Raw genomic sequence first — 24,724 nt, 5'->3', positions numbered from 1 at the left:
TTCCCAGCAAGGCCAACAGCAGCAGGCTCTGGTGCCCTACAGCTCTGCCGTGCCATGGTCAATGGCCCGCTGCTGGGCCCCTGGCCCAACTGAGCCTGACCCTGTCCCCAGGGAGGTTCTCATTGCTGGGACTGCCCTGGCGCCCCTGGCTGCCTGCTCTGTGCTGGGGTGGCTACGACAAGCCCTGACTGCCACTCCTTCCCTGGGAGTCCATGGACTGTGCTGTGACCTGGCAGGAGAATGCCACGTCCTGTCCCGCATAGAGCCCAGGGCCTAACTTGTCTCCTCACTGAACTGTGGTGGAGGATTTGTGGACTGATAAAAGAAGACTATTCTTATTCTACTCCTCCTATATCTATATCTTTTCAAGCTGTACTTTTCAGTATATTTTGAAAGAAAAATAATGTGGTCACTAAATTTGTATTACAAATTTTTTATTATTTTTTATTATTTTTATTATATTTTATTATTTTTTTATTATTATATTTTATTATTTTTTATTATCCACTGAAATAGATAAAACAAAGTCTTTGGAATGACAGATTCTCTATTGTTTGAAAGTATTCTGTGTTATGTTGGATGTTATTATGATGAGAGTATTACATTTATGAAGTAATGAAATCTTGTCTTTTAGATTCAAAGGAAATTAAAAAAGAGAAAGATGGAAAGAATCAGCAGGCAAACAACCCGTCTTTAAAAAGTGGTAGGTATTGCAGCTGTCAGGTTATTAGTTAAGGTACCTAAAAGGAAAAGTATATTTGGAATGTCTGTCTCTTGAGACTGTTTTTTTCCTTCAGTCTCTTTGGCTGTAACTGATGACTAGTTAAAAACATACAATTGCTTTTGTCTCACTGTTAGCAAAGTATGTTTTGGTGTAGCAAATGACTGTTGAAACTGCTTGGCTTGAATCTGACAGTTTTATTAGCTCAGACAAGTACTCATGATGTATGTAATCAAAAACTGTGTAAATATAAACACTTTTTAAAGATCATTTACTGATTTCCTTGTTCTTCTGATGATGTATGCTCCTGTTGAATGCCTCTTTTGCCTCAGTTACCTTCTCTTTCGTTAATGCGTGCTGTTGCCAAAAAAGTTGAATTTCAGTTTTAATAGTTTGAGATCTTAATGTTGCTAACTGGATTAAATTGCCTGAGTTTCTAATTTTACTTTAAATAAATTCTGTTTTCAAATCAACAGTTTATTGATGATGAACTGAAGAAAACTACACAGTTGTCAAAAACAAGCCAACTTCTTGTAAACTTATACAATCTCTGTTGTCCTCAGTAGGTGCCATAGGCTGACATATACGTCGGGCTGTTGGGAAATATGTGGAACTGTTGGCAATTTCACTTTTGTGAAGTGCAGTAGGAGAGAAGCAGCATCCTTATGTGCTCTTCATGCATTTGCTTTGGTTGAGTTTGAGGCAGTGAGAAATGTCATGAGTACTGTTGACTGAAGTAGAATATCTGTTTAAGAGTCCTTAGTTGTTAGGAAAATATCACTGGGTTACTTAAACTTTCGCTCTTCTTACATTTCCATACCATCTGACTCCTAGTGGATGGTCTGGTTCAGAGGTTTTACTTCATGCCACCTGAGAAGTTGTGTTATTGACTATGTCAAGGACTATATCTTTGAACATGGTGAGAGACTAACAACATAACTGGGTAGTTGAGGCGATGTCTTTTTGCATAAAGATGTGATATCCTGGTTCTGGAAGCCGTAGTAACGCTTTCTGCAGTTACATTTGTCAGACTTCTTTCTTCCATTTCTTGGGAGCATATCAGTGGTAGTTTCTTCTCTCTTATGAATGCCCTTCTTTGCATGACTTAAAGTGTCTCTCTTCCCCTCTCCAGTTGTGTAAGAGGAGCTTACACAGGAGGACTCGAATGGCATGTCTGTATTTTAAAAAATGTTGTCTGACATGACAGATGGAGCCCCATGAGACAGCCCCCACCAGCAAAGTGCTGTTCTTGTATGACTAAGATAACTGTATTTCTGAGTCACTATAAAATTTCCTTGTCTTTTTCTGCACTAGAGAACAGTATGTTGAAAAAACTTTGGGTAGGAATAGTGCTAAGCAGGCAAGCCTTGTTCTGTTCTCTGAGTTCTTCCACTCGAGACTATGCTTTTCATCTGAGCAGTGAATTTGCTTATGAAATCTGGACTCAACTCTGTCAAACACCTACAGAGGAGTGCCTTGCTTAGGATCTCTGATTAGCTATAGATTAGATGATAGTTTTTATCCTGTGTTATTTGTTGTTGGTGGCCAGAAAGAAGAGACCTCTTCTGGCCAGTGAAAAGGATGCATTGGTGTGGGAAGAGCAAAAAAAAAAAAAGGAGAGAAGAAAAAAAAAAGTAAAAATAGACTGCAGTTGGTAGGGAAAGGCAAGAGTAGAAAAACTGGCTGAATGATCCCAACGTAAGAAAAGAAGTACAAGGTACAAAGAAGGATATGAAGTACCTTACAGTTTACCTGCTATGTTTGCAGTAGTGTGTAAAACAATTAAAAGGAAACTTCATCTTTGTCAAAGAGGGGTGGTGGGAAGAAGAATAGAAAATATGCATATTTGGATCAGAATTCTCAGATACATACCAGGGGAACATAGGGATGAAATGAGAAGGCACAAGGTGCTTCATCTGTTTAAACAGGATTTAGACTGTGATAACAGTATATTAAACTAAAAAAAAATAACGCTTGAACTGTACTTATTTACAAGTTACACTTGAGTCTTCAATTTAAAATTTGTCAAACTTTGATGCAAACTAAACTAAAGCAGTGTGTGCAGTAGAAGAAGATAGAATTAGGGTACGCTCCAAGAAACAGGGCATTCGTGGGATCAGATGGGATGCCACTGGGGTGCTACCGGCCTGCAGGCAGAGCGTGAACCAGCAGTGTGCTCTTGTGGTTGTAAACATGAACTGCATGCGTGGTCGTGTTAGCAGAGATGTGGGCTGCAGGCTGAGAGAAGTTGGCTCCTTTTGGGTGTCTGTGAGACTGTGTCTGGAGAACCTTGTTCAGTTTTGAGCTCCCCAGTGTGAAGAAGACGTTGACATGCTCGATGCCACCAACAGCATGAAAGAGCTGAAGCACAAGATGTAAACAGAAGACAGATGATTTGCACAGCTGAAAGAAGAGGAAGCTTACAGGAGATCACCTTGCTAATTTCAACTGCCTGACAGGTGACTGTGAAGAAAATCTGGCCAGATGCAATTCTGAGACACAATGGAAGGTCATCTTGTCTTCACTCATGGGAACGTGAGACATTCCTGCTTCCTGTGAGGAAAGAAATCTTCGTGTGAAGGATGATCAAACCCAAGAAGAGGAGCCCAGAAAGGTTACCCAGAGATACTCAGAACTCGGCAAGCCTTGCTGTGATGGGACCTGCTCTGAGCAGCCAAACTGGAGGCATCCTAGGGTCCCTTCTAGTAGCTTAAGTTAGTTTGTAATGGGCAAAGCCCACTAGAAGTGCTAGGGTATTGGCACAGAATTGTACAAACAGCAAGACAGCAAGTACTGTTAACCCACAGATCATTGACTGTAAACCAGTGCTATTGTAGGCAACTGTGGCATAAACTTATTTTCTTTTGTTTTGTTGTTATTTGTTTGTTTAAATAATGAGGCTGTTTGGGCATGCTGATGGTCTTGGATCACTGTTTAGAATCCCACTCCTGTGCTGGCTATAAACTACCTAATTTTTTTTTTACAAAATGTCCTGATTACCTTCAGGTTTTGTGTTTTTTTTTTTTTTTTTTCTTTTTTTTTCTTTTCCTTGTTCCCAATATATGCTGATTTGTTCTTCAGCATGAAAATTCCTTTTTCTCTCTCATTTTCACTTTGCTTGTGGGTTGCAAGAGTTGTCTGTGTTGTTGCATGACAGTTTTTCTTGAGCTGTTTAATTCAGCCTACAGGTTGAGTGGGAAGGAGAATGCATGTTAAATCATTCAGTGTGAACTAATTTTCTCTTCAATTTCTCAGAAGTTGTGTGTTTTCAGGGGCTTTAGAATTAGAAATATGTAGAAAACAACTGTTTCTTTACTTTTTAGGTAGAGATTTTTGGATAGAGATTTTTTTTTTTTCCATGTTACTGTCTTCCTAAGTAACCATCTTACATGTTGAGATATTCTTTCATTCCTCTTTTCTATGACTGCAGCAATTAAATGATAAGTAGCTCTGCATCTGAGGCATTTGCTTTACTGTAGCATATCTTCACAGTTGGAGTGGTCCTAATGTAAACTAGGTCATTTATGCTTGAGGGAAGGGTTTTTAATATCCTGCATTTAAAGTAAGGAGCGAAGCAATATTGTTTTCCTTATGGTTTTAGGTGCAGCTGGCTGTTGTGTTACCTTATGTAGCTTTCTAGCAAATACTCCCTGAAAAGCAAACCCATTTGTTTTCCTCTGTACTTTCTGGACATCCCACCAAATTTAAAGTCATGTTACAACAACTGAAATCATTTTGGGAAATGCAGCTATGGAGATATAGTATTTTCAGAGGATGTAGATGCTGTCCCTCCTCTTGGAACGTGCTGTCTCTGAAGTATCTACATTGCCTGGTCCTACCACAACAGTGCTGTGGTTCGTAATTACAATATTGTATCAAGTTAGAGCTGGAATAGCTGGAACATAATTAACATTTTGGTAGGGTTCACAGAATCGCAGAATGGCTTGGGTTGAAAAGGACCACAATGATCATCCAGTTTCAACCCCCTGCTATGTGCAGGGTTGCCAACCACCAGACCAGGCTGCCCGGAGCCACATCCAGCCTGGCCTTGAATGCCTCCAGGGATGGGCATCCACAACCTCCTTGGGCAACCTGTTCCAGTGCCTCACCACCCCCTGTGTGAAATTAACCTCTGGGTTAATTTTATTGAACTGAGTACATTAAAGTTTACTTTGAAAAATAATTTTTTAATCACAAGTCAATCGATAGTGGCAATTTTATTTTTAGATTCAAAGGCTATTTTTATAAGGTGAGACTTAGAAAGCAGTTAATTATTACTTTTGGTATTTGTGTCCTCCATGGCTTTTCAAAGAAAGGAGCAATGGATCTGGAGGCAGGTTTCTTAGGAATACTCTGAAGGACCATTTCCAGAACATACCCTCCTAAACATACCCTCCTAAAAGTATCTTAATGCATTTTTAAAGTTAATACCTTTTGTGAGTAATACAAAATCAGTGCAAGTGTATAAACATGTAATTAAGGTTTTTATGACTAAATATACAGGCTTCCAAGGTGCCCTATGTAAACATCTTTGTTACCAGCCTAACTGCAGTTCAGTTTGCTGAATTATCAAGTTTTGAATTATTTTTTTACTTGTTACTTAGTTAACAACTGTATGCCCTCTGCAGAGTCGAGGACCAATCCTTCATACCCTTTTGAGGCTGCTGTGCCAAAAACTGAAGATCTTAGTGGATCAAGAGGATGGTTCTCTTCTGCTTGAGGCACTGTGTTTGTCCAGTAGTGTTTTTACTGGCAGACGCAATGCAGTTTCTCCACCGTTGTGAAGATTTTGCTCTGTGAAGTTATCGCTGATTGAACCACTGGGTGGCATCGTTGCACTATTTTGGGGTTCATTTATGATCTGCTTTACAGGAACATCAGATAGATTCCAGCTGCCCAAACAGAAAAATAAGCAAAGGAGGTCATCTGGATGATTTATGGACAAAAACATTAACTGTGCTATGGTAGTTTTTGTCTTGTAGTATTCACCTTACAAAGAGGAACCTTTATCAAACTTCTCATGAAACGAAACAAAGGTGCTGTTGGAATGTAATGCTGATTCTTTTGATTTATAGTGGACTGGGGATACTGATTCTCAACGTATATTTCAGTAGATGCTGAGTGTCTGTGGTTTTTACTGTGTATTATTAAACTAGTCCTTTGAAGTTACCATAGCAGTGCTGCTGTTCGTCCCACTGCTCAAGTGATGGGGAGCTAAGATGCAAAAGCACTGAAGTGATTTTTACAGGAATGTGCTGAGAATTGAATCTAGGTATCCTGACTTGTATCTGTAAATGTGGAGCACAAAATATATAAATGTGGAGTACAAAAAGAAGAACTTGTAGATATGCATATTTTCCTGTTGTGTGATTCCCCTGTTGACTCTTAAAGCTACTTCAAAAGCTGTGTATTATATTAAGTTTTCATTTTATTGTAATGCTGTTCTTGGGGTAACAAACATATTCTACAGATATTTGGGTGGGTTTTTTGCTCTCCGTTTTCCCAGCTCACCTCTTAATTTATGTTCTCTTTCAAAAATGTCCTTTTTTTTTTTTTTGTCTTATGTCTTCCAGAACAGTTTAGTTGGGATGATTATCTGAAGGAGACTGAATCAATAGCTGCCCCTCTACATTGTTTCAAACAGGTATGTCAAATACTATTTTGCAAGTCTGTGTGTGTAATCATTCCACTCACTGTGGGATGATTACATGTCAAGTTTTACGTTTGGACTGCTTGCAGACTTTGACTTCTTTTGATCTCTGTTTATCAGTATCTTAAACTTTTGGTAGATACCAGCAACTGAAACTGGTTTTTTTTTTTTTTTTTTTTTTTTTTTAATAATATTAGAGGATTACTGTGGGAATTAAAATTTAGCTGATAATGAAAGGAGCCTTCCACCAATCTGTAACTGTAGGAGTCCTTTCAATTCTGGCTAGGTATTAGATGTACAAAATGTATGTATATATTTTTTTGTGCATGCTGGAAAAGTTATTTACCACTTATTTTTTGAACCTCCCAAATACTCAAATCATATGGATTGGATTGGAAGGGATTCCATGGATCATCAAGTTCCAACCCACCCCCCCCCACACCAAAGGCAGAGTGGGTAGTCAGTAGATCATGTGCTAGATCATCAGGTTGCCCAAGGCCCCATCCAACCTGACCTTGAATGCATCCAGGGGTGGGGTACCCACAACCTCTCTGGGCAGTCTGTACCAGCACCTCACCACCTCTCAGTGAAAAATCATTCTATGGTTCCATGAAATATGTTGCGTTTTAACTCTTTCAGATCAGGATGATTCTTACCAAGGTGTAATCATAGAATCGTTTGAGTTGGAAAGGTTCCTTAAGGGTCATCTGGTCCAACTCTCCTGCAGAGAACAGGAACACCTACAGCTAGATCAGTGTGCTCAGAGCCCCATCCAGCTTGACTTTGAATGTCTCCAGGGACAGGGCATCTACCTGCTGTTTGGGCATCCTGTTCCAGAGCTTCAATACCTTTATCATAAAAAAAAAAACAAAACCTTCTTCCTTATGCCCAATCTAAATCTCCTGTTTCAGCTTGAAACTGCTTCCCCTTGTTTTGTCACAGCAAACCTTGCTAAAAAGTCTGTCCCCTTCTTGCAATCCCCCATTAGATATTGAAAGGCTGCCATCAGGTCACCTCAGAGCCTTCTCTTCTCCAGACCGAACAGGCCCCCTCTCTCTCAGTGTCTCTCTGGACACTCAAACAGGTCCAGCTCTCTCCTGTACTGAGGGCTCTACATCAGGATGCAGTACTCCAAGTGAGGTCTCGCCAGCCCAGAATCACCTCCCTCACCCTGCTGGCCACACTTCTTTTGATGCAGCCCAGGATATGGGTGGCTTTCTGGTCTACAAGGGCACATTGCAGGCTCATGCCCAGCTTGCCATCACTTAGTATCCTCAGGTCCTTTTTGGCAGGGCTATGCTCCATCCTTTTGTCCTTCAGCTTTTATTGGTAGTGGGGGTTGATGTGATCCAGTTGAAAGACCTTGCACTTGGATTTATTGAACCTTATGAGGTTCTCCAGGGCCCACTGCTTGAGCCCATCTAGAACAAAATGAAAGATCAAAATGGCTTCTACATGTGGATCAACCAGAAAAACTCCTGAACAGCTAGTAGTCATTGATGACCATGCCTACCAGATTTCAGTGATGGCAACTGCATTATGGTTTTCTGGTAGCACGATGGCTTCAAAAATAGATAGTGATAACAGGTACTGGAGTTTAAAGAATACATTAAAAAATTTATAAGACAGACTTTTTACCAGAACTTGTAGTGGCAGAAGGGACAATAGTTTTAAACTAAAAGACAGTGGATTTAAACTGAATATAAGGAGGAAACACTTCCTTGTGAGGGTGGTGAGACACTGGAATAGGCTGCCCAGAGGAGGTGTGGATGCCCCATTGCTGGAAGAGTTGAGGGTCATGCTGCATGGGGGTTTCGGCAATCTATTTTAGTGGCATGTATCTGTGTCCTTGGCAGGAGAGCTGGAACTAGGTGATCTTTAAGGTTTCTTCAACTGAAATCATTCTGTGGTAGAATATAAAGGAAATATTGGATCTATAATAAGGAAAACAATTTGTCCCTGAACTTAGTGTACTTCTGCTGTCAAAAGATGGAGGGTGACTAAAGTTAAGCGTTTCAAATGTAAGAATTAAAAAGATTGAGGTCACTGAAGAGTATGCATGTGTAACTACAGTCTCAAGTTACTAGAATTCAGTATTGTCATTCAGTGAGAGATATTAAGGAGTTTGTACAAAGGGTACTTAGTGTGCTGCTTTACGTTGTGCTCTACAAGTTTGATTTCCCCCTGCGTGATGATTTTATATGTATTTACTGATGCAGTTTAAATCTACCATCTTGTATGAGCTAATGATCTTCATTTATTCTGCTCTTTGGAGAATGAATCAACCTCTGAAGGCGTTTTTCTTTCTGTAGGAGCAGCTGGGATCTAGTATGTTCTGAAGTTGCAGTGTCTGACTTAGCTGTGAAAAATTATGTAGGATGAGTTTCAGTAGGTGCACCTTCCATGCATTGAGTAGATAGGTGCTGAAGGAATTGGGTAGTTCAGGTTGGTAGAACTATAATTTATGTGAGAAGCAGCGTATACGTGGTTTACTAGGTTGGAGTGTCCAGAAAGATAACTTCTAGGGTTTGTTGGCAGTCTCGTAGTACTGTGATAGTGGCTTCCAGTGGAGACCAAGCAAAAAGCAACAAAGGAATAATCTGAAGACCTGGACTAATAATATGAGGAGAGGAATCATCATACTGGTTACCTGAAGTAATTTGCAGGAATGGAGAACAGAGAAAGATGAAAGCAGATGGTAGCATTTCTTCATATTATGTCTTGAATTTCAACTTTCGCTTCAGGAGATGAGGATAAAGGACAAAATACCTCTCTTGTGCTGCTTTCAATGAGAGAGGGCTAAGAATAGCAAAGTCTATGGCTATTTTTGGATGGCTCACCTATAATTTATCATTCTCAGTATGTGTTTTTTGTGGTAGATACCAGCTCAAGGCGGAGACCCCAAGCCCTGCTTGGGTAGGAATAGGGCAGTGGTCTATTTCTTGGTCATTCTAAGTTAGTGCTGTATTCATACCTTGTAGACCATGATGACCAGAGCATACACTCTTGAGATATGTAGCTGTAGCAGAAAGCTGCTCGGAAGCCTTTCCTTGTCTCTTTTGTGTGTTGACTTCTTTGCAAATGATGCTTGGGAAGCCTTAACCATACAAAAAAATAGCATCCCAAATAAAGGTGTTTAAATAACATGGGCTAAGATATATCTGAGTGACTTGGATTTACTTTACGAGTGTGTGGGTTGGAAAGAAGAGCCTTCATGTCTGTGCATAGCAAATTTCCAAACAATTTGCATATTCAAACTACACTTGTAGGATTTGACCTTTAAGTAGGAAGTAATATGCAGTGTTAATTATTGCAGAGCCAGCTCTTCTTGCTAATTAATGTTTGAGGATTTTAGAAACTAAAGTGCTTGAGCTTCATGTAGGACTAATTTGACTACTGCTGGGTTACACATGAATTGTACATGTTGTTGTCACTCTGTGTAATGAAAGGAAGACACTGCTGTGGCCAGCCAAAAAACAAGCAGAGAGCTTTATTTGACTGTTATATCCAGAAATTGTGACTTGTGGGAATATTACATGTTATAGTAATTAAAAATGACCTGGGGAGCAATAGATTAAAGTCTCTACCATAAGTTAAAGTACAGGCATAGACTGCTAATAGGAATTGATTAAAGTATTTATCTTAATTTAGAATTTTTTTGTCACTCTTCGTTATTTTTAATGACTCCCTGAAATTCTGAAGCATTCTACATCTCATTCTCTTACCCCTAAACTCTTCTTTTCAAGCAGCTGAAAATTTTAAATATTAACAGCTCAGCCCCTTTGGGTTAGAATAGAGCTTCAAGGAAAGCTCTTAAATAGCTGGTTTTGTTATTTTACTACATGATAAGAACTGGTATGGAGGAGTTACCTTTTAGAACTGTGCCTTGAGTTGTTGTTATTTAAACAGGCTCACTTTTCCTTCAAAAAAAAAACAAACTCCCTAATTTTTCAATTTCAGTTGTCTTTCATGGTTGTAGAAAATAACAGCTGGACAAGCAATGTCCTGAAATTGAATTGCCCTTTAAATTTAATATGCTCAGTCTCCCCTTTCAGACAGCCTGCTGTCTAAATGCAGCACTGGCAGATGCTGCCCTCAGTGCTCACTGAGTATTGCTTGTCTCCTTGGTTTTTGAGTTCTGGCTCCTCCAGGGCTCCTGCTGTTGATCTGGGATCTGCTTGGAACACTGCACCTGCACGCCATCGAAAAGACAGAGCAAGATACGTTTTTAATTATTAAGTGCTGTGGAGGCAAAATATCACCAATACTTGCTTAGGTAGCAGAATTCCTCAGCCCTTTTCTGTGTACCGAGGCATACAGGTGCACCCTGCGTACTTAGTACAGTTCCCTACCAGACCTGACCAGACAGGTGTGGCAAGGGATGTGTGCATCTTGTGAATGTGAATGCCCATGTTTGTGAGCCCTCTGCCTGCCTCCTGTGTTTCAGGTTGTGTTTGCTGCAGGGGTAAAATGGCAAGTGGAAGGCTGCCATTTTTGGCATCTGCTTTTGGGAGCAGCTTTGACCTAGATGAGGTACAGAGGCAGGCTTCCAGGAGAAGTCTTCCTCTCCTACGAGAAACCTCAGTGTTTGGCTTGTTTAACTTGAGGAAAGATTGATCAGAAGGGATCAGGTTGCCACATGGAAATACACTGCAGATTTTTTTTCGTATTTTCAAAGATGTAGAGAGAACTGGAAGTACAGTATTGGTAAAAGTTTCTACAAATAAATTCAGGCTGAAAGTGAGGAGATATCTTTCTACTTTCCTTAAGATTGTTCTAGAATCCCACTAGAGCCAAGGTGAGTCATATAATACCAGTTAGTCTTGATACAAGATTGTGATCGTTGTAAGGTGATGTTGTTGCCTACAGGGTTCCATTAGGCAAGCATTCGGACTGTAATCCAGCTGATCTCTGCCTGTGTTTGTTGTTATGTGAACTTCTCTGTGTTCCTCGTAATAGCTCACTAAAGAATATTCTCCTTTTTTAACTTGTAATTTGTAACAGAAAAATTCAGCTGAAAGACCAAATTGCATTCATCATCTCTTCCTTGTGCTGGCATCTTTTTTTTTCAAGAATCTGATGCCTGTTAATTAAATTGGCATTTCAGTGTGTGTGTGTGTGTGTGTGTGTGTGTGAATGTACTCAGTTCTCTGTGAATAAGCTCAAGCTGCAGTTCCTGTCTTTGCACAGGATTTTGTGACTGTAGACTGTTTCCTTTCTTTAAAATGCATTTAACATTAATTCCTTTTTCTGTTTCTTTCTTTGTACTGTAAGCTTTTTTTGGTGAAGAAACATTCTTGCCTGAAACCTTCATTGTGTCTAGCGCAAGAGCGTCCAAGTTTTGTTTTAATTTGCAAAATATTATTGTATTTCTTATGAGTTAAAAACTAATAAATATTGTTTGCTCTGATATTTGTTTCTTTATTTTTAAGAGTTGTCATGTTTCCTGATATTCTTGTTTTTGTTTCCCATTCGCTTTGAGTATTATTCATTCCTTCTCCATCTTTGTATTCATATTTTTGCAATATTCCCGTCTTACCCATCCTGGCTCTGCCTATGTTTTAAAAAATCAGTTGTGTTTATGCAGCAGAAGCATCAAATATTTGAAATTATGCTGCTGGGAGGTGGTCCAATCTCCTTTTCTGATTTACTGCTAAACGCTGGAAGTTCAAAGGCTTCTTTATATTTACCCACTTCTATGAAATATCTGGATGAATGAAAGCTGTATATTGAACTGGCTGGCAATTTAGCAATGCAAACAACAACAAAAAGTCTTTTATCTCTTACTGTAGTCCAGAATTCCACCTACAAATGATTTCAAAGTTGGCATGAAACTGGAAGCCCGTGATCCTCGCAACGTTACCTCGGTTTGCATAGCTACGATAATTGGAATCACTGGGGCCAGGCTAAGGTTGCGACTCGATGGAAGTGACAACAAAAATGATTTTTGGAGGCTGGTGGACTCCTCAGATATACAGCCCATCGGGACCTGTGAGAAGAAGGGGGGCATGCTGCAGCCTCCACTTGGTAAGAAACAAAGCTTCTGAACTAATGTCTATGGAGCAGAGCTGGTGTTTTTGTCTTGGCAAATTCAGTGGTACTAACATGTCACCAAAGAATTATTTGACTCTAAAGGAGAGGTAAGTGAACTAATTTCGGGTAAGTGGATTGTGACTTTTTTCTTCTTTTTTGATCAGGTTAGTCTTTTGAAATAAGAATGAGCAGAATAATTGCTTTTTAGCTTTAGTTACTTAATGAAGTCTCTTAGTATTAAATTGTAGTGCCTGTCAGCTTTTGTAATTCTGAGATACTGTCATGTGCCCATTCTGAAACTGTTCACTGATATACACACCCTACCTTATGAGTGTGTATGGATACAATATTTTATTGCTTGTTGTTGTTGTCCATGTCCCTTTTAGTGGAACTTAATAAGGACTAAATTTTGGGTAAGGCAAAATATCCTTTTTTCCTCTTCAGTAAGGTGGAGTGGCCCAGTAGAAGACACTTGCTATTAAGCCAAGTGTGCAGTGCTCAGCTGGACTGCATAAAGTGTGTACAGTTCAGGACAACCTGAATCAAATACTCAATTTTCTTGGGTGCTCCAAACAAACTGCAATCTGGGAAAGCGAACAACAATATTGCATCAGGAAAGGGGCGCTCCAGAGCTGTAGCAAACTGCGTGTGTTTCTCATTTCCTCAAGCTGACACAAGAGGGGGATGTTTGATCAATTTGTTGTGAGTGGTTTGCGAGCACGACAAATGCTCATGAGCAAGGATTCAGATGTCCTACGCTGAGAAATAGTCTGCAGATTTTTTTTTTGCCTTCCGTGAGCAGTATGAGCCACAACAGTGTGCCTCCCCAAACTGAGAAGTAGTGCTTGAGCTTAGTGAAAACTAATTGAGGAAGTTTATTAAACAGGGAGCTATACAAAAGAATTCCTTGCTACACAATGAATACTCAAAATTAATTTTGACCAACTACTGTGAGTAATATAACTGTGGCATCATTTTTCTCTGCTGTGATTAATCTGTATATTTAGATCTACATTTTTCTACTGTGTTTGGTAGAGCTTACACTTCTGGGTACAGAAATCTTTAAATAAAATGATGTTTCTTATTAGTTTGAAAATAGTTCTGCTTTTCAAAAACGGAAAAAATAATGACCAACTTTCATCTTAATTAATTAAAGATTACCTAGTCCTGTCATCAACCTATAACCATCATACCACCAAACCATGTCACTTAATGTATCAGATACCCTTTTTTTCCACCACCTGCCCTGGGCAGCCTGTGCCACTGCCTCACCGTTCTTTCAGAGAAGAAATTTTTCCAACTTCTTCTGATAGAATTATGGAATCACTGAGGTTGGGAAGGTTGTTGTGCTTTCTCTTACTGACCTGAGGAAACTCTTCTACTGTATCTGTTAATAGATTTCAGATCTTCTGTTAGAAAAGTAAAGTGGAAAGTGTAATTTCATTGCAGTGCAAAACTTGATTAGCTTGGAGACAGGCAAACTGATACAGTGGGAGTTCACTTAAGCAGTAAGTTGCTTCATGTAGATCGTGAGGGTAGATATTTTTGTGCTGTTGTGCTGCTTTAGAGAAACGTAAGATAATGCAGCTAGAATACCAGTCCACCAAAGGTATTATTTGAGATAGATACAGTCTCAGCTCAAAAAGGCTTTTTTTCTTTTAATCTCTTTTTCTTGTGAATGTAGAGGGCTTGAATGAAAACATTTGCATTTCTTGACACTGAAGGGAAAAGATTCTGATTTATTTTTATTTTGTTTTTGAGAAATGACTGTTTAGCCTCTCTGAAGGTTCTTCGTAGAACCTTCTAGAATGAATGCAGTCGTACCAACATGAACAAGGGCTGTAAAAGAAAAGAGCGTATCTACTCTTTCAGCTGTTTGTATGTGTGACGTATAGCTTTTAGAAATGTGTTTCTAAACTGGCCCTGATGAATTAAGCAACTCTGGATTCTGAGTAATGAAGAAAGTTGAGCCATTAAGAAGAGAAACTTTCTGAGATCAGTAGTTGAAGGGTTGATGCTTTTTCTTTGGATACTATTTTTTACTCTGTTGGCACAGGCTACTTTTAGAGCAGCCCCAAACAAGCAGATGTTTCCCTACATCCAGGAATGTAAGTTTACCTGCCCTCAGAACAATTGCAGTTATTCAGAAAAGAATGCAAATGCCATTATTTTTTCCCTCCTGTCTTAGATTTTTCTGGAGATAGGCTGAACTCCAGCAATGAAGCGTTCTGGCATACCTAGATAAATTTTTGAAAAAGCCTTCTTGGCAGCTTTACAGCATCCTGTTCCTGGGCAAAGCTGGGAGCTAATTGGGTGTATAATTACCTCCTGTTAGACATTTAAGCAACTGATTTTATTTTATTTTTTTCCTGAGTGGTAGGGAACCTTCTGGATATTAATGTTCTATTTCTCTCATAATAACAAGTTAAAATACTCCCTCCTACCTCATCTTTGCATAGCTTTAATTATGTATGTTACATAAGGTTTTTTAGAAAATGATTAATGTAGGAAAGGGTTCCTGTTTTGTCTTCTGTTTTACATAGGTGATCTTTTATGGTTTTGAGAACTTAATGTTCTCAGCAAATTCTGATAAAGGTAATATTTACCGTGTTTTTACCAGCACAATTTATAGGCCAAGTGAAGTTAATTGAAACTGTTTAGTTTTCATTCCTCTTTCTTTGTGTATGTGTCTTTTCTGCGCTAGCTGGTTAGGAATACTGTGTTTCAGTAATCACATGTCTTTAGACTGTTTAAAGACTCTGGTATGAAACCAAGACTGATAATCAGCTCAGTAGTCTTCAAATTATGACACCATTTCTCAGTTGTGAGCTTTTTATTAATTTAGGTGTTGTGTAGGTAGTTCCAGTGCATAAACTTTTATTCGGCTAAAGATAGCTGAAAGCTGTAATTTGAAGAGCAATTAAAAAATATAATCCACGTAATTCAATTTTAGATTACTTAATGATTTAACTGATCAAGAATTGTGAATACATTCCACCTTTCTAGTGGCATTCTTCCAAGAGGCTCTTCATGGTTCAGTTGTGAGGGAGCTCATCAGTTCCTGGCAGATTCTGGTAGTAACTGCTTTATGGAGAGATTTCCAATTCTCTCTATGTCTATTTGCCTGTAAAATTGTGCCCAGCATGTAACTGTAAAAGATGGAGTAAAACAGTGTAAAGGGGGTATTTTTGGTTTTACTGTATGCTTTTTTTTTTTTTTTTTTTAACTGGAAAGTAGTTGATTCTGAAGGAAGATTATCTGGAATGAGAATATTTTCAGCCAAACGTGTTCTGCTTGTATCAAGTAGTTCAGCTGAACAAATCTGATTACTGTTTGTACTTTTTATTCACTTGTTTAATGAAGGATGCTAGAGTAGAAACATCTAGTTTGCATTTTTCAATGATATACACATCTATTGCAGCCATTATATGTTTCTGCTTCACTATTATGTGTTCTTTGTTAAGAATATTTATTTATTTTTATGGTTGGGGGAGAAGAAACCAATTGGTCATCATCTTTTCTGATCTGATCTGATGAAAGATTTAAAACAGCCTTGAAAATAAGAGTCTCTCTTCAGTAAATGAAGGAATCTGGAGCTGAGGAAGTCATTTGAGAATGAGAAGTGGCCTTGTAAAGTAAGCTGAGTTATTTCTGATTTCATTCTGATTGGGAAGTTCCACTGAGGCAGGGACTGTGTGGGATGACCTGGTCATCTCCTGTGCTAAAAATCATATGTTGGACAGTTCTTAAATGTTTATCTATCAAATCACAAACTAACAGTGACTGATTCTGTAAGCAAACCATTCAAAATGGGCATGCAGTGCGCAGATTTCTGTACCAACAGCTCCTCTATTTGGGCCTTCTTATTTACTTCTGTTTTGTCTCTTCAAGTCCAAAGTAGAGGGAGTCAGGCAGTAGTAAAGCCAATTTTATATCTTTTTCCTCCCATATTTTACAAACTGAATGTAGGGATGTTATACACAAGTAATTTATTTGTTACTTAGGATTCCAGATGAATGCATCTTCTTGGCCAATGTTTCTCTTAAGAACTCTGAATGGAGCTGAAATGGCACCTGCGGCGTTCTTTAAGAAGGTAAGGAGAAAAGGTCTGCTAGTATACATGCTTATATCCATTGATCTCTGGTTGCATTTTTTTAGTGAGAATGCCCAGATATTGCCTATTGGCTGCAGCACAAGAAGGCAACTGTTATTTAAAACTGCTTTGAAATGGATCGGCAAGGTACAAAACTAGAGAAGAGGTGGTCTGCTTCCAGTCCATTGGATGGGTATCTCCTTTTCTGAGTCGAGACTTTTAAAGTTTGCTGTGTTATTTAGAAAAATGTTAGCATGTTTTTTGTGTCATGGATTGAAGACATGATGCCTTGTCTCACATTTCTTAAAAGCATCATACTCGTGTTGTGATTATGCACAAGAGTAAATTGTTTTTTTCTTAGAAAAGGAATCATTGGAATAAAATAGTGCTTGGAAACATTTTGTTAAATGTTTTAATTGGGTGCATTACTCATCATTTGAAATCTAATGAGAAAGTTGTTGACAGTAGAAAAAGCTGTTCTGCCTGGTTTTTTTTAAACTATTAAGTAAACTGCACTGAAACATGAAAAAGTACATATAGAACAATAGTAATATTAAAATGACATCTTCATTTTTTTTTGTTACGGTGCTGCCAAAGAGAATGGCTTCATTTCTGATACTGGGAATGACATATAAATGTATGTCAGTAAGAGAGAGTTCATTTCCTGACCTGCCATGTTACTTACATGATTAACTTTATGTAGTTTTCTGAGGTGTGTTGAACCAAACTTCCCTGTGTTAGCCTATCAGCATGACTGAGATGATTGTTTTTTGGAGGCTGAGGTTCCTAAGGTTGAGGTGGTAATGCAGGCTCCCTTGTGTCACCACCTCTGCACTGTAGGTACATTTTTGCTTGTTTTTTTTTCTTGTTTCTCTTTTGTCCACTTGGAATTGGTTTGAGTCAGGCTTGGTTAATAGAGGCCTATAAATAATGTCCAATGCTAATGAATTTTTCATGGACTAATTGAGAGATGAAGCTTTTACAAGACATTTATCAGCCCCAGAAATACCCATTCCCTGCAAATCTTCTCTTCTTTATTAGCATGTGATAATTTCACGTTAGTGCCTTTGCTGTCCTGCTGCCCAGGCATAATGTATTGGGTGCAACCTATTGCTTATGTAAATACTTTCGGCACAGCCTTGCTGACATGGGGAATTTTGCTAATTATCCCAACTGTGTTTGTGGGAACAGAATCTAGATTTTTATGAAGCACGAGAGGAAAAGCAAATGTGACACACCAGTGAGTGTCTTTGAATATCCGCTGTAACTTTTTGATAGTACTCAGAAATAAGAATGTTGAAGAAAAAATAGAGGTTTTCTGACTTCTGTTTTTAACGGATCATGCGAACACAAATATTCTACCAATCTTACTTTTGTAGGAACCACCCAAACCTGCGACAAACTGCTTTAAAGTTGGAATGAAGCTTGAAGCCATAGACAGAAAGAACCCATACTTGATTTGCCCAGCAACCATTGGAGATGTTAAAGGAGATGAAGTTTTTGTTACTTTTGATGGCTGGAGAGGAGCATTTGACTATTGGTGCAGATGTGATTCTCGTGATATTTTCCCAGTTGGATGGTGTAGCTTGACAGGAGATGCATTACAACCACCAGGGAACAATGGTAAGATGGTTAATAATATTGCTTAATTGTTTTTCCCTCAATTACAGCAGAATTTTAAAAACCAGCTGGCTGTATGCAGATAAGAACGGAGATTTGATTTGTGAGTAGCTGAGCAGGGCGAAATATTGTTAAATTTTCTTTATGTAGTTTAAAGCAAATAGGATAGTTTCTGGGAAGCAAGTTTCTGTGTTTGTGGCAACTCTGGAAATATTTTAGTTAGTATTTTACTGTGAGAAGGGCTTCTGGTAATCTTGTTTGGGTTTTTTTTGTGCGCTTGTGAAGAATGTTGGACTTAAGCTAGGTTTGCTGTTGGTTTTACAATAGTTAAATGATCATTTTTAACGACAACAATATATCCTCTTCAGCAGCACTTTGTATTAAGCTAACTGCTAAGACTGTTGGTTTAAACTGTGTTTTTAGAAGGTTTTTGCTTCATACTCTCGAGTTCTGCCTTGAAGCTGCCTGTTCTGAATGTATCATCCTCATTTTTTAATTTATGGTTATGAATATGTTTGGTAATAGAGACCATTTAAATTGTGGCAACCTTGCTTTGTAATGTTCAGCCACCTACCCTGGAAAAATGGGAGATTAAATAAAGAGGAATATCCTGAAGGTAATTCCTCTTCTACTCTTGTCTTTCTGTAATGCAAGATTTTTCTGTCAAACTGTTTGGGCTCTGCTACCTTTTCTCTCTTCACATTTGACAGAAATTAAGATTTTTATGGGGAGGGCCATATTTTAGTTCAGTGCTTCAATATGGTTCATCAGAATAAGTTGTTCTAATGGCAAACATTTTCACAGCTGGTGTTAGGTAAGGAACAAGCAGACTGGTTCCAGCTCCCACTGAAGTACAAAAGGAATAGAAGCAACGAGACAAGAAATCAGTCATTTCCTCCTACTTTTTCCTCTGTTATTTTTCTCAATCCTTTGCCAATGGATCAAGAGTGTATGGAATATCTAGGTGATAAAGAGTTCCTTTCTTAGCTGCTTGTTTCCTCTGAGACCTTGCCCTCACCTGCCTGTCCGTAATTGCTGTCTGCAGTCATGGCCATTAGGTCACAGTAACTGTAATTTAGTTTAGCCCACGCTCCAGATTTCAGCCAGGGAGCAATGATGTGTGTAGCAGTGCTGGCAGATCAAAGATGTGCAGGTACAGATCTGTGGTGAGGAGGGAGGGGGAAGTGAGGAGGAAGACAGTATACATTTGATCAAAATAGTGCAGAGTCTCAAAGTGATTACAGCCTCAATGTATCTCTGTTCCCAGTCTGCAAAGTGCATGCCTCAGCTTCTTCAGAAGGCTGGCTTTGTCTTGAGGGGTCATGAATAAAGTCTGTTTTTATGATAAGTTAGTTTGTGTCAACTGAGGAGAAATAAAAGGGATATATACAAAAAGGGATGCACAAAAGGGATTGTGTAAATAGGTGATGTACTTTTTTTTTTAAGATACTTTTTTGTGACCATTTAAATTGCTGACTCCAATTGCATCTTCTGAAAAGAAGCATTATGAAATTGTTTAGTCTACTCCAGTTTCAGTGCTGGAAAATGAACAGTGTTTTGAGACAATATGTACAGCACTTCTCTTGCCTGATTAGTGTTTGATAGACATCAAAGAATAGTGTAATAGTTTGAATAAGTTTGAATAAGTGAATAAGTTTGAATAAATATTCCAATCGTTCAGATATTAACATGAACACAATTCTTGAGTATGCTGGAATTTGGTGAAAGGTGAAGGACCTACCCAAGGAACTCTGGATTCTATTGCTTTTTTTATGAAGAACAGTAATGCTTTAGGCACTGATAAAACCCAAGGTGAGGTTGTTGCAGATGTTTAGTTAAAACTGTAGAATTTTGGAGACATGGTAGAAATGTGTGGCAGGGAGGTGAAGGCTAGGAACTTGGTTATTTGCAGTCTTAAAAGTGTGTCCAAGGCTGCAGTTGTGTTCCTTTTTTTCCCTGTTTGGAGCAGGAAGTTTGTTCTTTAAATTTTAAATTTTGCTGCACAAGAACGTTATATGCATTTGTCAAATTTGCATAGCTAGGTGTAATATTTTTTGCTCTCAGGTTGTTTTTCAGAGTTACTTGATTGCTTTTGAGCCATTAAAGAACTGTAATGATAGTCCTTTATTAAAATGTAAATAGTAGCTTCAAGGAGATTGTAATCAGGTCATTTCAATTCAGAAATATGATGAAGTTGTCAGGATTCTTCATTAAGTCATATTAACATTGACTACTTCTGTTAAGGAAGAAAGCATGGCAGATAATATATTGTAGGAATTCACTTGAAATGTTACAGTATCATTCTGGCCCTGACTTTTTTCCTGCTGATTGTTTTAGTGTTTCTGTGTTCAATTACCACAAAAGAAAGTGAAAATAATTGGCTGAATGTGGCTTAGATTTCAGAATGGATATAATGGAAAGTATTTTTGTTTATTTTATAACTATTTTTTCTTTTTTTTTTTTTTTTCCTAGGAGGCATGTAAACATGATAGATCACAAAAAGAACTGAAAACAAAACAAATTTTAATCATCAAGCAAAAGCAATATTCTGTAATCTGAGTATGAAGGTGATAAGTTAAGCTTTAAGTTTCATCCATACGTATGACAACAACTTCCTGCCATGAGTCCTATATTTTTAATGTCTGAGAGAGAAAGTGCAGTAATGGAGATGATCTGAAAATTAGGGAGCATTTTAATGCAGTTAACTCTCTTAGCCACTTAGGATGCTCTGAGAGAATGTAGGACTTCTGTCATGGGTGGTTTTTAGGAACAGTTTTAACACAGACTTCTTAGGTATGAAGTAATTTATTTAAAACTAGATATGTGGTGTATTTAATCTTTTTAGCGTTTTATTCTACTAATTTTCATTGGTATAGAAAAATAAGCTTAGGAGCCTAGATACAATTAATAGAAGATAAAATGGGGAAGATAAGTAAGAAGTTGTTCTGGATAACTCTTTGCGACATTCAGTCTGTAATCTTCTTGTTGATGTTCTGTCTTTGTCCTTTTCATCAAATGTGATGGAGGAGATGTAGCTTGATGTCAGTGTATGTGCATAGTGGTATGAAATGTAGTTGTTTAGTATTTCTACTAGTAGAAACTGTACATAGCTAGTATTGTAGTTGGCTATCTAGATCAGTAGTAATTTATCTAATATGTGGTTTGATAGCATTGCTTGATGTCAAGTTGACCTGCTGGCCCAAGGTTAATATTTTAAGGATGCAGCAACTTGTTTTACTCCATGTTTCTTGGTCAGATAAGTGTTTTTACAATGACCTTTTGCACAGGAACATGAGTGTGAACTGTGGCATGATAGTGTCTGCTGGATAAATGTGAAGGATCTCCTGCTCTGGGAGGCTTTTTCAGTGGTGGCTCAAAGCAGATAGTTGAAGAAAAGTTTAAGCACAAAAGTAGGAGAGAGGTTTTCAGAAGTGTTCTTAGTATCTGGCAGTCTAGAACTCACTAGGACCCATACCCCAGATAATGCCTTTGTGCTGCGTACCTCTAGGCAGAGTTTGATCATTTTGTTCAGGTGTATTTTGGAGCCATCTGAACTTTTAGCATCTACTGCATCCTGTAGAAGGGAGTTTCCTGCAAGAGGAGATGACCTTTGCCTTGCTGGTAGTCCGGTAGTTTCACTTTTATGTCTTTTAGTTCTTGTACTGAAACAGCTTCTTGTACTTTTAGTTCTTTTACAGGAAAAGTCAGTAAATACTCATTCCCTAACTTCTATATAGCTGTCATATTGAGGTTTTTTTTGTGGTTTTTTTTTTTTTTCCTGTGTTCCCCCAAACTGTTTCTACTGCAAACTTATAAAATCCTGTTCTGTTTTCTTATACCTTGCTCTAGGATGAATTTAATTCTTCTGGTCACCTTTGTTGTTCTGTACTGTTTCCATTTCAACTATGCCATTTTGAGCTTCTAGAACCAGAAGTGCACAGGATGTCTAAGACTTAAAGGCACTGTTTCTGTTTTGTTTTCTGTTCCTTTTACGGTTATTCATGAAGTTGCATTTGGGATTCTGGAGCGCTACTGAGCAATGAATTAATACTGCCATAGAAATAATTATTTTAATTCCAAAATGTTTTTTTTGTAATGCTTTGTAATGCATTTGCAGAAGCTGAATTATTTTTAATTGCTTGAAACTGAATTTCATCTTTTACTTCCTCACCTGCTGGGCATCAGCTCAGTTTTGCAAGATCTTTACTCAAAGAACTATTTTACATTTGTTGCCATTTCATGCTTTTCTCTTGCTGTAGATCATATATGGATAAAATGCACAAGTCCAAGTGGGGATCTCATCAGGATTTCTCTAGAAACCTTTTGACTTTGGATATGTCCTTTTGTTCCTGATCACTGCTTAATATTTTCCTTTAAATTCTTTAGAAAGAGCCATGAGGGCCTTCTCTTCTACCCATTGTTAGTTAAGTTTGTTAGTTAAGAGACTGTGGTGTGAGATCTTGTCAAATGCAAATCCATAGACTGCATCAACTGACTTTCAATCATCTGATTGCCTACTGATTACTTAATAATATTCTAATGGATTTACAATGATGTGACTTTACAAAAGCTGTGTTCGCTTCTCCTTTAACACATTGTGTTTATATTTGTGTTCACTACCTCTGTTCCTGTACAGTAGTTTTTAACAACTTGTCCAGTACACACATCAGGAGGATTGGCATCATGTTAGGTACCTTTATGCCTCTGGACCTGAGGCGATTTTGAAGACAAACTTCACAGCACTATCAGTAGGTTGGACATACCGCTTCTTATCCTTAAACTTCAATGGGCTGTCTGCCCAGCCAGCTCTGCTCTTTGTTTCGTCTCTGATTCCTGACCTCTGCTACTGATACTTCGTGTCATGAGCTTCTTTGAAATCTTGGTGAAGAAGGGTTCTAGTAAAGGAACTGATGTGAGCTTCCTTGGGGTGAACACAAAAGCAAAAAGAACAGCTGATCTTGTTGCTCTAGTGTTACCTTCTGCATTTTTTCTGAAATTTGATCATCCATGTAACTTCTCCTTTTTATATACTTTGAAAAGACTTCCAAAAAATATCTTTTGCATGTTTTTCTATCTCCTGTTTTTCTGGGCCAAGCATGTTATGCTTGTATACTTAACTGCTATAGATTGTTATTTATATTCTACTCTGTTGGATAATAGAGAACTATGAGAACTATAGAGTTACTATGCCTAAGAAGTAGCTGTTTTTATCTGATGCTTATGATGGACATAGAAGACAGGTGACTGGAGACTGTCTGAGCAGTTTTGGTTTGCTGTTTCTGTATAAATTCATTTTGCTATGTAGTCATTATATATAAATGCCAGTTACTTAGCTAACTTGTCTTCCTATAAGCAAAAACACTTCCATGAAAGAATGGAGTATGTGGGCAAAACCATGTGGGAGATAAGCAGGTTCACCTGCGAAGATTGATTTCATTGTAAAGAACTGTGTATTATTTAGATGTGAAATGCATCTGCAGAAAGATCATTTCCTATAGTTTCCTGATCCTCCTCTCTTCTTCCAGTCTTATGAAGTTTGATCTCTGACAGATCGAGATGTTGCAAGGATCTGCACACTGCATCTTGCAGGAGAGAGTTCAGGTGAACAAGGAAAGATGATGCTGTAATCAGGGAAAAAAAAAAACAAGTTTTTATCCTTGCTCTCTCTGTCTTTCCTCCTCCACACAATGTGCCACCTCATTTCTTTTCCCCCTGTTTTGTGCTTTTATTGTCAGTGAGAGCAATCTTTTTTCCTTACACTAATCAGGCTATGATTAATATCTCCTATAGCTGTCTACAGCAATAAGAGAAGGACAGGCCCAAGTGAAGGTAAAGGAATGTCTTGTTTGTCTGTTTAATGATTTCTTGGTTTTTGATTTACTTAAATTTCAGACATGATCTCAATAGTTTGTGCAGATTTTTTCCAAGCTAGCTGCCAGAAATACATCTCTCTGCTGATAATGGAATGATGTCAAGATTACTGTGCTGGATTTTCAGCTGAGTTGTACACAATTGTGCAACATCATTGTAAACTTCAGTACTGCTCTACAAAGAAGCATTGAAATGACTTTGAAGAGAGCTACATTAAGGTCTTTGAAAGGACTGCGTTGTTTAAAGTAGCAAAAAAAATCAGATAAGCACAATAATCCTTAAGTTTCATTATAGATAGAAACATGCTGAATTTGCACAGTCTCATATTGCTGGAGATTTCATTTTAGTCTCAGTGCAGCCGACTTCCTTCTCTGAGCAGGACACAGTAGTTAGGCATACAGTAAGCATATATATGCTGTCTTCAGAACTGTGGATACAGAACTCCTCAGTGCTTCAGGCTAAAATCTGATTTGCCACATTCTCTCGCTTGTTAAGCTTTTTTTTTATTTGGTATTAATGTTTCTTGGCATCATGCAACAGGGCCTGGATGGTGCTGCTACAGGGCAGAAATCACTTACTTAAAAATAAAGGTTTTACCTCTCCCAAAGGTGTGACCTTATTGTAAGACTGGTTTTGTCACCATCTTAACACGCTTATGAGGTAACTGTAATTCTCTTTCAAACTGCAAGTGCTCCAGGCACATATATTTTTTTCCTGTTACATGGAATTTTTTTTA

The 24,724-nt window shown here is 38.2% G+C and overlaps 1 protein-coding gene across 1 annotated transcript in view; it reads left to right on the top strand.

Moving 5' to 3' along the window:
• Positions 1-636: 636 nt before the first annotated feature.
• The window catches only part of SCML2 (Scm polycomb group protein like 2), a gene marked incomplete at its 3' end in the record, with an annotated part of 51,152 nt that continues 27,064 nt past the window's right edge, over positions 637-24,724 (top strand). Inside the window, exons 1-5 of the mRNA XM_079549162.1 lie at positions 637-703; positions 6,295-6,365; positions 12,164-12,398; positions 16,409-16,497; positions 17,877-18,120. Coding sequence (XP_079405288.1) covers positions 12,200-12,398; positions 16,409-16,497; positions 17,877-18,120 — 532 coding nt within the window. The 5' untranslated portion in view covers positions 637-703; positions 6,295-6,365; positions 12,164-12,199. The remainder of the gene's footprint in view (positions 704-6,294; positions 6,366-12,163; positions 12,399-16,408; positions 16,498-17,876; positions 18,121-24,724) is intronic.

This window comes from Tetrao urogallus, assembly GCF_951394365.1.
Source record: "Tetrao urogallus genome assembly, chromosome: 1".
Taxonomy (NCBI): domain Eukaryota; kingdom Metazoa; phylum Chordata; class Aves; order Galliformes; family Phasianidae; genus Tetrao; species Tetrao urogallus.
The sequence above is the reverse complement of the archived record's forward strand: the minus strand, read 5'-3'. Positions and strand labels throughout refer to the sequence as shown.